We start from the raw sequence: 15885 nt of genomic DNA on the forward strand, positions 1-15885 counted from the left end.
GGTGCACAGGTGGTGTGCATGCCTACAAGACCACGTAACACAATAAGGTGTCAGGCTTGCGGCTGTTGCCTCTCGTGGCACAGCACAAAGTTGGCCGTGCGTCTGGTGAGGGCAGGGAGAGAAAGGTTTCTTTCTTCAGAAAGTTTTATTTGAGGGCACCGTTAGTGTACAAAGAAAAGCACTACAAGTACAGCTTCCGTGAGTGTTTGCATCAACCTGCTGCAGTCCACTGAAGGCAATCTTTATGCAGTGGGGGGGAATTACATCCCTGCGTCGAGCCTCCCTGTTACCAGCTGGTTCTACTCCTCTCTTCTGCTTTACACATTGCAGCCAAATTCACTGCCCTAAGCACTGATACTTTCTTCCCTTCAGAGCACACTGCTACCAAGGGATGGTTAGCGGTCACCTTTGCTCCCTTGCAAGCTTTACACATGGCAGCCTTTGCCAACTGCTGCTAACTGGTCTATCAAGGTAGTCAGAAATTTAAGATAAAGCAGTGGGCTGTTTGAGCGAAGGGGCTTCTGCCTTCCTCAGACCCCTTGCTGTATGTTACTAGGAATACAGCGGTAACTCAGAGGTTATGATAGAGAAAAAGCAGTTGCTTCATCCAGGGCATAATGCAAAGGTGGCAGGTAAAAGAAAGCAGAGGTTTCTTTCTGAGCCTGATCTGGCCCCGATTACAGGAGGTGACAAAGTCTTCAGTCAGTGGGAAGTAAAGATCCCGTGGAATCCGTAAGGCATTTGCACAGCGACTTCTGCTCGCCCCAGTTCTCTGAAGGTCTCTGCATCCAAGACAAGCAGGAAAGCACTTTGGTTCTGCAGGGTGAAAAGAAGGCCAGAATGAATGCCCAGGCTGAATCATTCTGCTGTCCAACCCACTCCATCTGTCACACACAAGGGAGCCCAAAGGTACAACCAGGCCGTACAACCAGAGCATACGGACTACACCTGTAAGACAGTTGGCCAGGAGCTCTGACAGCCACAGATGCCACACAAGAAGCATTGACGTTCCAAGGTACACTCCCGCTTGAAGTTTGCCTGGCTGTGCCTGGCAGTTGCAGAGGCACAGACCTTGGGAAGCACAGTGCTAGAACTATCTGCCAGACAGTCTCAAACTCAGTTTTGTGCTTTAGAAAGTATACCTAATACTACGTGATCTCGATGAACTCGTAGTAAGTTACCTCGGTGGGGGAGACCACAACAGACAAGATGACTCCACTGTCTTCTGCCGTGGCGTTAGGCACTGGCACAAACACAGGCTCTGATGGGAAGGATCCGTCCTCCTGCCAAATCTAGCAAGCACAGTAACATATGGATGTGTTTTATTTCATTAACGCTTGTCTACTACAGTTAGCAGAGTTGCAAGTTGGAGTGCTCCCCACAGATACCCAGGCATACTCTGTGCCCCTCCAGGGAAGTCTCTGATTAACAAATGTTTAACGCTTCGGAGATCATTATTCCCTGCTTAAGGGAGACAAAGGAAAAATCCCAGTTTGTGCTTGCAGTTGGAAATATCCTAAACCTTGTTTCTTGTCCAAGTCATAAATACCTTGGCAGTTTATCTCCAACTGCCTGTGCTACCTGGGTAAATTTCTGTACTGTCTGGTAAAAGGTGACTCTTCTTTGGTCTGGAAGACATGTGCATACTTTATCCAACCCTTTCTGTTCTGTCCTCTATCTAAGAAGGTGGAATGGTATCCTCTCCTGTTTGGTAAGTGTGCCGTTTTCATAAGGTGCTAGAGGTGAAATTAGGAACCTCATCTCAGACCCGTTTGAACAAAGACCCCTAAAGAGTGCGGTGCCTAGTAAATGACATCTCTTCAAGGCCAATTCAGTGGAATGATTCCCATTTGCTGGAAAAAGATAATCTCACTTCACCTCACCTTGAAATTCTTGGTCTCCACATCAACCTTGATCAAGGAATCTCCAACCAAATGCCCAAAACCACATCCATAGAAGTAACGGTACCTCCTACCATTGTACTGAGAGTAGTTGATCTGGGGGAACTCCAAGCCCCCAACCTTTTCAAAGCCTTCAGGGTAGAGATTTTCATGTGTACACCAGACCTAGAAGATGTATGCATTACGTGAGTGTCAGCTGAGCTCTCACTGGGCAGAAGACCCAACTAGTCCCACCCACCCACTGCACAACCTTTTGTGGAGAAGTGTTTAAAGATGACCCTGACATTTACATGCACCAATTCCGCCTCCCTCTGTTTCACCCAAAGAACTGACTCAGACCTTGGAAACTTCAAGCAGCAGTCTAATGGGAAAAACAGGAGCCAGTCTATGTATTTCTGTACTGCTAATGGTGCTGGGTTTGGGTGGAGTGGAGTTAATTTTCTTCATAGTAGCTACTATAGGGCTAAATTTTGGATTTGTGCTGGAAACAGTGCTGATAATTCAGGGATGTTTTATTTACTGCTGAGCAGCGCTTACACGGAGTCAAGGCTTTTTTCTGCTTCTCACATCACCCCACCAGCGAGTAGGCTGGGGGTGCAGAAGCCAATGGAAGGGGACACAGTCCGGGCAGCTGATCCCAAGTGACCCAAGGGATATTCCATACCATATGACGTCATGCTCAGCATATAAAGCTGGGGGAAGAAGAAGGAAGTGTGCTACGTTTGGAGTGATGGCATTTGTCTTCCCAAGTAACCATGACATGTGATGGAGCCCTGCTTTACCGGAGATGGCTGAGCACCTGCCTGCTGACGGGAAGCAGTGAATGAATCCCTTGTGTGTGCGACTTCTGCTTTACCTATTAAACTGTCTTTATCTCAACCCATGAGTTTTCTCACTTTTGCTCTTCTGACTCTCACCTCCATCCCACCGGGGAGTGGGGAGTGAGCAAACAGCTGTGTGGGGCTTAGTTGCTGGCTGGGGTTAAACCACGACACTAGCTCAGAAAATATCAGGTCCAGCACTGAGAAATTTCATGTACAAAGTACACACAGAGATGTCTCCACTCATAGTGGACAACACATGTTCTGTACTACTGAATGCCACTCTGTAGGGCTGTTCAGAGCTGGAAGCAAAGAGCAGATCTGGTACCAGGTGAAATCATTTTGTCAATGGAGAAGCTGAAGTTTGGCCAATTATCGTAAAGGCTTATGATCCACTTGGCCATTTTTGGTAAATCACAACCTGTCTTTGCTCTCTCATTTAAGGCAATGTGGTAGTCCTTGTATTAAAACACTAAGTCCCATGTCAGAAATGACCAGACCTTGTTTGCTTGCTTGGTGGACAAGATCTAAGAAGGTAATAGCACAGGACGACAACTGTTGCAGGCAATCTCACCACAGCCATAAATGCAGTTATGTAAGTTTTTAATACATACCTTGCCATCAGCATCTTTCACAGCCCTTGCCAAGGTATAAGGCAATGGGTTCAGATTCATCCCCACAGGTGTGTCTGAATTCACGTTCAGCGGGAGAACAAAGCGACGAGGGAAAGATCGGGATACTGAGTCATAAACCTGTTACACAGACAGAAAGTTACGGTGAGGGAGGGAGGAGAGTGGCATTTCAGGCTAAATGCCCTTTTTGGGAACAATTCTGAAGTTTTAAACATTCCTCCCTCCTCTGAAATCTTTTGCTTCTTTCTATTAAGTGTTTTACCAAGTTCTGGTAAGGGCTCTGCTTGTTCTAGGACTTTACAGTAGAAAACGAAACTACAATCAATTAAATCAGTCTCTGGAGGAGCATCCTTCTCCCCTGGATGATAAGGCGAGTAGAAGGAGACTACTGTGCCTCAATTCAATGCCTGAAGTTAGCCTGCATGATTTTCCTTTCCTGTTCTCAGCTACACATGGACTTCATGTTTGGGAAGTCTAGGGTAGTGGTGGATTTACTTGAGGAGCAAAGGGGAGAGCAAACTAGCAGCTCCCAGTGTGGCAGACATTCAGCAGGTTGCATGAGAGGAGTAATTCCACCATTGCCACTAAAGTTCTGCTCGAGCCAAGTTTAGAACCCGTAATACTTCCAAATATTAAGCCTTCGAAACAAAACAGGTGGCAAGGACCCTGTTTTGGTATTTTTCAGTTACTTCAATCTGTAACTCACCAGTTCAACATGAAACCACTTTAATCATACGTGTTCATCTTGAAACCCTATTTTCAAAATGTTTTATGTTTTATGTAGCCACAGTACACTGGTTGAGGAACTCTGCCAGACAAAATATGGTTTAGTCAGCAAGCAAAAGCATTAAGCATCATTCGGGGAAAACACATCAATCATGCTCAGGCATGCCTTAATCTTTCAGTGCAGCATAAACTTAAGATTCTGTTCTGAAATGACTTGCACTTGTGTGTGTGTATACAGTTAATGGCTGTGCTACTTGTCAGTTAAAGAATGTGGGTGTTGGAAATACGTGCCTAATGTTGACATATGGATACCTTCAGACAGATCACATTATAGCTCTTTTGTGCTCAGAGAAGGCTGAACAAAAGCGGGAATCAGTTTGCAAAGCAAATGGTCGTAATAATGCTATGCTGTACTCGAATTAACGTTCACCACATCTTTGCAAAAAAAAAAAAAAAGGAAAGCAGAACAAAATGACCCTACAGGGACAGGACTATACACTTTTCAGATCAGAACTGATTTGCTTCTAGACAGCTCAGAACATAGCCAGAGGAAGTTCAGATCTGTCTGAACATGTTGTAGAAATGCCTGCCCTTCACCCACAATATTGTGGGTTTCCAATAAACACATCTGCAATAGAAGAAACTGAAAGCACCCCCACTTTTCCAACATATGACCTATGCAAAATAATGCCTCTTACATGGCTTTAAATGGTGCTTTTGACAAGAGTTGGAAACAATAAGTAACTGATTTATGAGTATATGCTGTTGTGAGGTGAATGTGAGGAACAATGTAGGGGTTTCTGTGATGTTTGTGTTTCTGTGATTTACATAAGGCTGATTTTCTAAAGTAATGCCTTTAAACAACAGAGTTTATTTTTCTTTTGCCCTTTAAAAGTAATGCAAAAAAATACTTTGCTTACTTTCCGGAGGGGGGAAATTTTATGACACAGGGATATGGAAAATTAATATGATTAAACCCAAGATTTTAAAACAGAAGTACATTCTGCCATGCTGATGGAGATCTGTGTCACACACCAGTTTTTAAATTTTCAAGGAAATGCTCCATGGAGATTATCTGCTCAGAGATTTAAAAGGAAAGAAAAATACTAACATATCAACAGATCATAATTCTAGTTTTTCCTTATAGTCACAGTTCCTTTCCCCAGTTCACATCCTACACCTTGTGGTCCCCCATCGTGTTGTCCGTTCTACCAACCTGAGCCTTGCTTCAGAAAAGTAACTCAGCCAGCATGGGGCCCCACCAGATCCTACGCAAGGCAAAAGGCAGAGATCTTACCTGATCCAGGCCTTCCCCACTCCTCCGCAGGTTCTGAAGTTTGTAAGCAGTCAGAGTTGTTCCATCATCCTGGCAGCACAGATCCAGGACCACGCAGCCACAATCTTCAAAGGCATTGATTTGATGGAAAGTAGCAAAGGGCTTACTGTACCACTGCCCCGGCAGCACCTGCAGTGACCGTGAGAGAGGCTAAAGATCCCAGCCACATCTCAACGGGTTTTCTCTTCTCTCCCCTATTTCATTCCCCACTCATCCCTTGGTATTTGTCTTGTGTCCTTGTGTTACTACAGAATGGCTGCTTTGAGCCAGTTAAGTAGGCAAAACCAGATGAAGAACAGCCCAGGACAGGCCCCTTGCTGTCACGACTCCATCCCTACAGCATCATTCCCAGGTTATGACCGCCCAAAACTGGGGAACTGCATTTCAGGCCCTGTGCTGCAGTTCCAGGAACCCCAAACTGCTTATTTCTGCCTGTTCTATTAGGGGTGTGAAAAAAAAAAAAAAATCAATAGAGAGGGAAGTGCATGAAGCAATCCCATTTCCAACCAACAGACACCCATGCTTATAAAGCCTATACTGCAGCAGCTTCTGGGCTGATTCATACAGCTGTCAGTGGCTGCTCCCCAGCACTCTTCTCTTAGCATCTAAAATTCTGCACAGCTGCTGGAAAGGCCAAAGATCCACCTACCTCCCCCGTGTGCTTATTCACCACGTGGAAGCAAGTATTGTACTGAGGCTCCCAGCTTATCCCTTCAAAAATGGATTTCCCACAGAGTTTGGAAGTGATAATCTGCAACAGATTCAGCTTGATGGGTTGCTCAATGAAAATGATGTAGTTTTCACTCATCCCTGAAAAGAGAAGGAAGGAGGTATCATCTGAGTATTAGGCAAATGAGATGATAAAAATTCCTGGGGTCAGAGGGCAGTCAGCAGCCCTTTCTGGCTCACAGTAGGCTAAATCCAGAGTCTGAGATAGAAAGCATTCTTACCAAAGCTGTGATAGTAGGAGGGCTTCATCTTATCCATCGGAGCAATGGAGCACAGCACTTTTGCTCCCTCTAATGTGTCACTGCAGTTTGACTTTTGTGGAGGGACCTGAATGATATTATAGCTAGACCCTGGAAAGGAGAAAGGGTGTTCAACACCACTGAGACGTGAGACTGATCACATTCATCAAACCAAAGTCAGGCTCTGTTCCTTTCTGTTTCCCTAGAATACTAGGAACCACGGTCATAGCTACACTGAGCAGAAAACAAAAAGCCAGGTATCAAGTCAATAAAACAATCTACGGAGGATTAGTGAGCAAAAAAAAGAAGCTTGAAAGGAATGGATCTTCTCAGTCTGGTAGACTGCCATCTAATTTTACTGTCTGCAGTGTATTCCTTACGTTAACTCAGAGTATTTTATAATAGCAGGATCAGGAAGAAAACCAACTTCATAGCTTGTGTATCAAAGGAAAAGAAAACTTTGGCCCTTGGCGATGACTGATGCTCATCTAATAAATCTGACCATATGGGCAGGAAAGAATGGCACATTTGAATAATAATCTGTAGTTTAGTCTCTCCAGCTGAAAACAGCTGTGCTGCAAAGCTAGATATTGCTAAAGCCAAAAGGAAATGAAAATGGCAAGAATGAAAAATGAACAAAACTGGGCAACAGTTCAGTGAACTGGAACCAGCCTGAGGTATCACAATAAAGGGCAGCGGCTGTTTCCACAGGCCCCCTGAAAAAGAAGGCTTCCATCTAACTGACGCTGAGCAGCCACATTGATGTGACTAGATCCCAAACAGACATAATGCTCATAGTTTTGGGAAGAAGAAAAATATCCCACAACATTCAGCTTTGCTGTAAGATAGCCAGGTCACTGCGGTAAATGCCACCATCTCTCCTGTATAAACCCCTTATGGCCCTTATCAAAAGCCAATTATTCTAAGTGGAAAACGTGTTGCTAATTGTCAGAATTCTTTGGATAAGGCTGCTGGATGGGACTTTACAAATCATTCTCCTGTTTTCCGTCAATGCTTGGGAAAGGAAGAGGGAAATCTGTGGAATATTCACAGGCCAAAGTCAGAAGCATCTGAAACTAACTGCTGAGAGAAGCTGTTTTTACGGGACAGACTGATACCCTGAAATAACAACTAATCTGCTTCACCTTCATTTGCCACAAAGAGAAACAGCAATTTCAGCGTCTCTTCAGACACTGAAGTTTCTTCAACAACTGCTCCTTGAAGCAGCAGCCAGAAGCAGCCCACACACCCAGCCCACAGCCCAGTCCTACCATGTTTCCCGTAGGAATTGCCCATGTTGTATGTTGTCCCATCAGGCTCATAATGAGGATGAGCAGTGGCCCCGTTCACTGCAACGAATTTGCTCCAGTCCACCTGCAAATGCCAAAGATTCCCAGTCAGTGCAGAAGTCTCCTGCAGCAAGGCAGAGTCTTTCTGAATGTCGGTTGCATGGAAGTCTGAGGAAGACTAGTTGATGATTATGGCCCTAATGTTGGGATCTGGACTTAAACCTTCGTTTTGCCTGCAATCTTCCTGAAATCCTGGGAAACGATCAATGTTTCTCTCTGTGTTAGTCCTACCATTAAAATGGGACTAGCAGCACCAGCCATTTCTCCGGGAGACATGAACGTTGCTAATGGCAGGGAGCGCCGACACAGTGGGAGCGTTGCCTGTATAAGCATTTTAGCCAGGACCCCCTGTAATAACTACAGACAGACATGCGTGAAGAGACAGTCACTGCCCCCCAAAATCACCAAGCCTTTTGAAAGCACCCTTAGCTAACTGACAGCGTTTACTCTCCGCACAGAGGAAACAGCTCAGCTTCACTGTCTCCAGCTAGCAGGAGCAGTGTACTCACAGAGGTACAACTGTGAGTGCTCTTATTTATCCTTAGTTCCTGGGGTAGGGTGTGTTTGGGCTCAGACAGCGGAGGAGATGTGTTGGGAAGAAGGTTTGAAGGAATAAGTTGGAGGAAGATTAATGCATGCATTGAAACGTTAACGCATGGAAGATAGGCTGCTTTTCCAAAAGTTTAAAAATATGGCTTTCAAGTATCCAGCCTGAGACCCTTTGTTTGGAAAGGCCCAGTAGAAAAAAGTGCCACGCCACTGGAAGCTTAGAAAACCATGTCCTTGTAAGGCACCTCATATCAGAAAGTTTAAATGTGACATCATCCTTCAATTTCTTCATTTAGCCAAAAATACCAGCCTGCATCGAAAAAGCAGCTTAAGGGGAATTTTTTGAATGACCAGATGGCTCAACAGAGCTGACATTCAAACTAAAAATACCCATGCATCTTTTCGTCACTGCATTATGGTTTACAAAACAGACAAAATAGCAAATTGTCAAACTCTCCATTTCAATAAATAGCATGCTATACTTGACAGAGTTTCTTCATGACTCACAACTGAACCTGTTGGGAGGGATGGACTCCTGGAATGCCTCCCTTGAGATCTGAGGGTGTGCTGAGCCCGGTATTTTTTTGGTATTAAATAGACCATGGGAACATACAGGCACAGTAGTAAATACTGATTTAGGAATGGCAGAATCCTTCCTCAGGCCTTCTCACCATTGCCCAGCGCAGCAAAGAACCAAACCTCATCTCAGGGTGCGGGCAGGGGGACAGCTTATGGTGTCATTGCACAAGTCACACTCTTCCCTGAAATGCAGCCACGCTCCTGTGAGGGGATGCACAGGACACAGGGGAAGGTTCCTGCTCTGACTTTCTCTTCATTTGCTAGCGTGGGAGAAAATAAAGCGGCAGCTGAACTTTGACTTGACTTTACATTGACTTCACCACCCATTCGCAACAGTGGGTGTAGTCAAGACTTTGATGGGCTGTTTTGGTGTTTTTAAAGCTGCAGGTGTAAAAAGGGAACAGATAGGGAGAATGAAGAGACAGGGCAATAATACGGATCTGAGATCAGCGATGTTAACTTCTTCCTGTATGCACTTTTATTTTTCACACACTGGTAGGTACAGACAAGTCCAGGCACGCAGTGAGCGCACTGGAGGAATGCCATCTGTACCCAAACGGAAACCACTCGGCATGTTTCGCCCCTTGCTTGCTACAGTGGGCAGTGACTGAAACTTCACTCATAAGAGCTGCCTTATCGCTAGGTAGTTTTTTCAGGGACTCAAGCACACCACGAAGGGATGCTTGTGGCTATGGCCCAGAGCTGCACCGATCATTTCTTTTGCTGCTCCTAGAAACAGCAAGAAGGGGTTCTCCTGGACCATAAGCAAACCCCTTTATCCCACCTACCCACACCTTTTCCTTTGTTTCAAGTGTCTCTGGGTCCACTTTGTACATGAAGATGGTCTCATTGCTGACATAATAGTCTCCTTTATACACAACGTAGTTCACACTGGCATTGTCACTTGGTTCTGAAACGAAATCCTGGAGTTGTACACAGCGCTGTTTAAGCTTGAGTTACATTATAGCAAGTTAGACATGTTTAAACAAATAAATCCATTTGCAATGACACTAATCCATCTGTGAGCGATTAGAAATATCTCACTAATCTACAAAGGCACTCTGGCTGCACAGGTGAGATCAGGATAAAAGGACAAGAACTGGTTCTCATGGAAATCACTGCAGTCCGTCACACTTCTTCCATCTGCCCTTTGTTTCTGCCCTCTTAGTTCCTCATGTCCCTCTCCCTCTCCTCCCTAGCCAAAGTCCTCTCCTCTGACAGCCATATGAAGAGTGCCATGTTTGATTTACAGCATTGGAAATGAGAGGCAAGACTTGAAGCTACAACTTGGGCTGCGAGGAGGGCAGGGACACCATTTTTGTGACACGGCTTGGACACGGAATGCTTCTTCTTCCCTATTCTCTTTAAAACTGAGTGAGGGAGATGCCTTTTGAGAACTACACGCACATAACAGCCAGAGCTGTTCTTGCTACTCCTAGGGGATCTGGGACCCACTAGCCAGTTGGCTGAGAAGAGCTGAGGAAAAAACAATTCCCCCAACTGAACACTGCGTGTGGTGAACACAAAGCCTGAAGTCGGTACAGGAAAAGCCCGGAGGACAGACTGCCTTATGGAGAGGAAAAGCTTAATGTGTGTAAAGAGTCACATAGGCAAGGGTGTGCTGGAACACCCTGCTGGAGGTTGGAAAAGATGGGGGACGCAGATAGTTCTGAAATTTATCGAGAGAGCTGGGACGGGGTGGGACGCTGGGGAGCTAGGCAGACAAATGAGTGGAGGTATGGGCATCTTTGGAGAGAACAGATGACATGGCAGGACAGGATCCATCTCCACAGGGAAGATAAGAAGCAGATGGTCACACATGTAAGCAACAAGTTGCAAACTTCAGGCCTGTTCTGGTTTTAGTGGAAAGCACCTTGCTTGCATTTAAGCCTATTTCTTTCCTGACATACACAGAATGCTAAAGGTAATGGTACTTCTATTCCTGTGCAATACCACCTCTCACCCTACTCATATCATCTCCTTGCACCTCAGTACAGGAAGGGAAGGATTAGCCCATTTACTCTACAAGCTTAGCAAGGCAAGGTGTTCTAAGGGCAAAGCTGTGTCTCACGTAGAATGGCAGATTGTAATGCTCATTATCAGGGCTGTACAGGGTGTTCTTCGGAGAAAGATTTCTGTTGCGGATTTGCAACAAACTCGGGGTCAAGTGAACTGAAGCGGCACTAAAACATTAAACCGAATGTGCCTCTCCCAGCTAAGCCTGACACCAACTTGCATTTTTCCTGTTGATGTTGTTCTAAGGGATCATCTAAAGGAAAACATGAGCTCAGATTAGGCCTACCAGACTTCCTCACATCTCCCTTTAAACCTAACCAGAAGTTCCCCAAGACAATCTCAGAATATTTCTTATTTCTTAGAAACCCTCTTACGTGGCATCTCAAAGCGTGACATGAAGCGCTCAAAGACACTCTTGCATGGGTCTGGCATTGCTAGCGTCCCAAATTCTGAGGCCACAATGCGGTTGTGCTGGCTGTTGGTCAGGTAGGAACTGCTCTGCAGAAACTTGCTCCGGTATGTCACTGTGCCATTCTCCAACTGGAATTGATGCAACAGGGCCATGCCATCAAACCAATGGTTAAATCTTCAGGAAGACATAAATAAGAGAACAAGAGTTGGGCACTATACGATTCTCTGCTATACTGTTCCCTCTTGCCTTTACGTTTATTACTGTTTGTAAAAAGCTAATGCCCAGATCCCAGGAACACTTGGTGAGTATGGAAAAACACTTGAATGGAGTGAAACAAATCGAGTATATTTGCAGCTGGGGGGACCTGAAGGTAGATGCCAACTTCCAGTGAGATTTGGGCTCCCTATATCACTTTTGAAAGTGGACCTCAGGGACTTCCGAAAATGCTATGTATAAGCTTTTGGGGGAAATAACCTATACTGGTAAACAAGTCACTCTGCAGACTTCTGCATAGGGAATAGAAACCGTGCTTTACTGTACAACCAGAATTGAACTTATTACTGAAAGTCCAACTGCGCAAGAAGGAGCCTTTAGCTCTCAGCTGTTCGCAGGATGCTGTTCTCTCCGAAATGTGAACTCTTTGAATCTTCAAGAAAACCTTACAGTCTGTCTCTGGAAATACGGTAAGATGATCATCTTTGGCCAGTTGCTGTCATCAGCTTTTTGGAGGACAAGCTAGGTTTGTCAATCAGCTAGAATGGCAGATTCCAAGCCAAAGGCAGTAGTTGCCTTCTTAAAACATTATTTTTAAAATGAGATGGATTTGCTTCTAAAGCAACTCACACAATTTAGTGCAATCAACAGTGCAAATCCTGCCCCGGATTTCAGTGCTCGTGGGATGGACTTTTGTTAATGACAAAGGACTAGGCGTGTCAATGTTTTAATCCCCAGCTCTGTTCCCTCATTATACATTCTGAGTAGGTCACAGCCTCTCTGTGACTCAGCTTCTCCAACCTTAATAAGTTAACCATGGTCCTATTTTCAGAAAGCCCACCGGGAGTTTCCAGATGAGCAAGCAACTGTTCTTGAAAGAATGACAACATAAGCATTTCTTCCTTGCCTTACTTAAAAAGAAACTACCAGGGGCTCCAACCAGTGGTGAGACATTTCGGGGGGTTCCCTTTAGGTTTAGGTAGAGCTCGGGCCAGAATAATTTGACAAACTCACCAAACCTGGACTTACTTCTCCTCGCCAAACTCGAACTTCCCAGGTCCATTCCTCAGAAGATTTCCATTAATCCATTTGGGAATATGTCCTTTGATCTTTGCTGGGATGGGCTGAGGGGTCTCCTCTACCGTCTGCATTAAGGGTGAGATGCATTGCAAACCCCTGGGGCTGCGGAAGGTGATTTGCTCTTTTGATGGATTGGGCAGGGAATTCCTTAAACCTGCAGAGAAAGCCGTGAGAACAAAAAGCAGGTATCTAAGATTCTCACTTGAATAAACAGAGAGTAGAGCTTGAATTTGGATGTCTAGGAGAACAGCACTGATCATTCTGCAAGCAGCCATGTAGTGGATATTCAGACTAAAGCTGTATTCTTATAATACCCCACACATCCACTGGGAGCTGAAAATCCAGTGGATTTAACTCTACTGTAGTTAATCCATTTGACACCTGTTCTGCAGTCCAAAGGAGGTAATAATGGTAAAGGAGGTAAAATACGTGATGATAGGAAAGAAGATAAATTTTCTTTTAATTAAAGAAGCTTAGATTTGGAATTTATTTCCATAAGTAACTGAGAGTAAGTAACATGGATATTTATTACAAGAACCTGTGAGGTTGCAAAAAGAAATCTGTTCAACTTGGGATGATACACAGAGTAATGTTGAGCAGGAACCCAAAATAATCTCCCAGTGATTTCTGACAAGCAGCCTGCTGAAGGAAAAGACAGAAGGGGGCTCGTTAGTCTTACTGCTGCACACCGAAGCCACAAGCAGAAAGATGTAATTAGGCACCTGGTAAAGCAGTGCCTGTTGCCTTTGTATGACAGTGTTGCCAAAAGCAAGGCAGAGCAGAGGTGGACACACCTCAGACAGAAAAACTGCATTATAAAATACCTTCTCACTCAGACAGAAAAACTGCATTATAAAATACCTTCTCACTCCACTTTGGTATCACAATCATGGGTGACTTAGTAGACAGAAGAGACTGTACGTTCTGGGACATTTCCCCAGGACTTTCAGAAGTCCTCCCTTTGAAACAATGTGCTGTTTTTAACAAAACTGTACAACATCCTGTGCTGAATTAAAAAAAAAATCCAACAAAACTCACAACAGTTTTTCTGCCCACAGTAAAAAGGCTTTTCTAGAAAAAGAAAGAAAAAAAAAAAGCAGCTCACTAAGAAGAACATTCCACAAAACAACTCAGAGGAGTCCCAGCGGACTACTCTAAATCCAGGGAAGCCATAGTTTGTTACACAATGTTAAAGAAGCCACAGCCTTGGAATATAGGTTGTCAAACACAGGTAATCGGTTTTTTTCTCTGTGCTGCACGTGGAGCACTCTGCTAAGCTGGCATTTCTTGAAATGCAGTAAACCAGGAGCTCAAAGGCTAATGAAAGGTGTACAGGTCAGTTCTCAGACTCACCTGTACTATCTGATTACAGAAGCCCAAAAGGCGATTGCTGGCTTTTCCCCTTGCACAAACAAAACAAACCAAAACCAAAACAAACAAAAAAAAAAAAAAAAGAGAGAGAGAAAAAGGAAAATTTTAAAAAAAAAAAAGAAAAGAAAAAAGAACCATAGTCCCTTACACCAAATGATGGAATTCAAGAAGAACACAAATGAAACTGAGCTGAAATATATTCACAGGGCAGGACAAAACAGATTAAACAGATTTACTTGGTAAGTAAATAAGCAATAGCAGAAAAGGATAATTTCGGATGGAGGCTCTTGTTTGACTGCAATATCCCCCTTCTTAGGCATAGTTACAGACAAAAGCATCAAGCAAGCATGAACTGATTGGAATGCTGTGTGCTAACAGCACACGGTTATTGGCTCCAGTAGCCTGGCTTGCAAAGCCTCATCAACACAAGGATTGTTTTAGCAATCCATTTAGCTGCAGAGGTGGATTTACCTAGAAAGTACACAGGCTGTTGCCTTCCCTCCCAGTGGTGTAACCTCCTCACCTATCACAGGCTTCACATCCACAGGTCAGCAGAGCTGCTTTCCTACACAGCTCCATCCTCACTGGAGGATCATTGAGCCCTGAACTAAACAAGAACTGATGAAGACTTAGGTGCAAGTGAAACACTGATAAAAAAGGACAGTGTGGCATACAGAAATCTATTCCTGAACTACATCTAGTACAAACAAAACCACGCACCAGAGTCCAGACTGATACTGAACTTCATGCTGATTTTTTGATGTAGCAATTTGTTCTGGTTATACCAGTCACTTTCACCACTGCTGCTTCCAGCCTACTTCTTTAATCCAAGTGATTAAGTGAAGCTGCTGCACAATTTACCTGTGAGCCTCTGAAACCATGTGTTCACATCTACAGAGGAAATTTGCTATTTCAGACAGAATATCTGCAAAAGAACTGAGCTGGCAGACAGCATTTTCCTAAGCTTGCTTCTCTAGAATAGCCACGGACAGAATGGGTGTCAGGTGTGCAGGAAGGTAAATTGCAAGATCCCTTCAATGTAGTTCTCTGGCTTGCCGATCCTCAAATCCTTCTTTAGATCTCTAATATGGTAAGTCAGCTAGATAAAGAATTCAGGCTGCAGGGCTAAAGCAATTAATCTCAAACCACCAACATCGTCTCCCTCTTAAAATTCGATTAGTTCTGATTAAATCCCATATGAAGCACTCAATCTGTTCCCAACACTAGTGCTTTTGACTATTTCCTTAGACATAAGGAGGTAGAAGCTTTTCATATCAACCAATACCTGGCAGGTTTAGTGACTGCCATCAGTAATTGCAAAAATGCAGCTTTGGTAGGCAAGCTACCACTTGTAAAGATGTAAAACGTGCAGAAAAAACAAGAGCAACAAGTCCCTAAGGAGACATTTTTGCGTCCAAGCAGAAACAAAGGCATGACCACGGATAGCACTACACTGAGACTTCCTGGAGAACAGTGTAATTACATATGGGAATTTAGCAAGATAAACTTAAAAAGTAATCTTGAAAACTTTTCTGTACAGAAGAGGCTACCCCATCTACTTTGGGTAGGGCAGCAACGAACCAGACATTAAATTGTACTTAAAACATCAATGGGCAGGACAGAAAATCTTAACAGTGCATGGAGGAAACACAGAAGCCATTTGCTAGCCGTGAAATTGAAATCATGCTGGACAGAGCAAATCCACTTTGATTTTAACCTGCATATTCAAATCCAAGGCACCTAAGTGCTTGATTCCAAAGGACATTCAGGACCAGGCTTAAGGGCAGACTTTAGTAAACAGAATGCTCGCGGTTCTTCAAGCAAGGAGAGGGAAGCAAGAACTCTGTTTTCCCTGAGAATTCATGCAAATTCAGAATAAGCATACAGCTGGTTTGGAAATCCTGTGGCACAACATATGGGCCACATTATGGT

At 44.2% G+C, this 15885-nt stretch overlaps 2 protein-coding genes across 5 annotated transcripts in view; one reads left to right on the forward strand and one right to left on the reverse strand.

Annotated features, from left to right (window-relative positions):
• The window catches only part of BCO2 (beta-carotene oxygenase 2), an 18062-nt gene continuing 2177 nt past the window's right edge, over nt 1-15885 (reverse strand). For 2 of the 4 annotated variants that reach the window (XM_056322938.1, XM_056322936.1), the window contains 11 exons: nt 12532-12736; nt 11252-11463; nt 9650-9771; nt 7656-7758; nt 6367-6495; nt 6066-6226; nt 5378-5545; nt 3337-3474; nt 1884-2066; nt 1182-1292; nt 106-816 (listed from right to left, as the gene is read on the reverse strand). In XM_056322938.1, the coding sequence (XP_056178913.1) occupies nt 703-816; nt 1182-1292; nt 1884-2066; nt 3337-3474; nt 5378-5545; nt 6066-6226; nt 6367-6495; nt 7656-7758; nt 9650-9771; nt 11252-11463; nt 12532-12736 (1646 nt within the window). In that variant the 3' untranslated portion in view covers nt 106-702. Of the gene's footprint in view, nt 817-1181; nt 1293-1883; nt 2067-3336; nt 3475-5377; nt 5546-6065; nt 6227-6366; nt 6496-7655; nt 7759-9649; nt 9772-11251; nt 11464-12531; nt 12737-15885 lie in introns of all 4 variants that reach the window. The other 2 variants (XM_056322937.1, XM_056322939.1) reach the window with 2 other exon arrangements.
• IL18 (interleukin 18) overlaps nt 11954-15885 on the forward strand; it is a 23220-nt gene continuing 19288 nt past the window's right edge. Inside the window, exon 1 of the mRNA XM_056322948.1 lies at nt 11954-11972. The gene's annotated coding sequence lies outside the window, so the exon portion shown is untranslated. The remainder of the gene's footprint in view (nt 11973-15885) is intronic.

The sequence above is a fragment of the Falco biarmicus genome, chromosome 20 (genome assembly GCF_023638135.1).
Source record: "Falco biarmicus isolate bFalBia1 chromosome 20, bFalBia1.pri, whole genome shotgun sequence".
Lineage (NCBI taxonomy): Eukaryota > Metazoa > Chordata > Aves > Falconiformes > Falconidae > Falco > Falco biarmicus.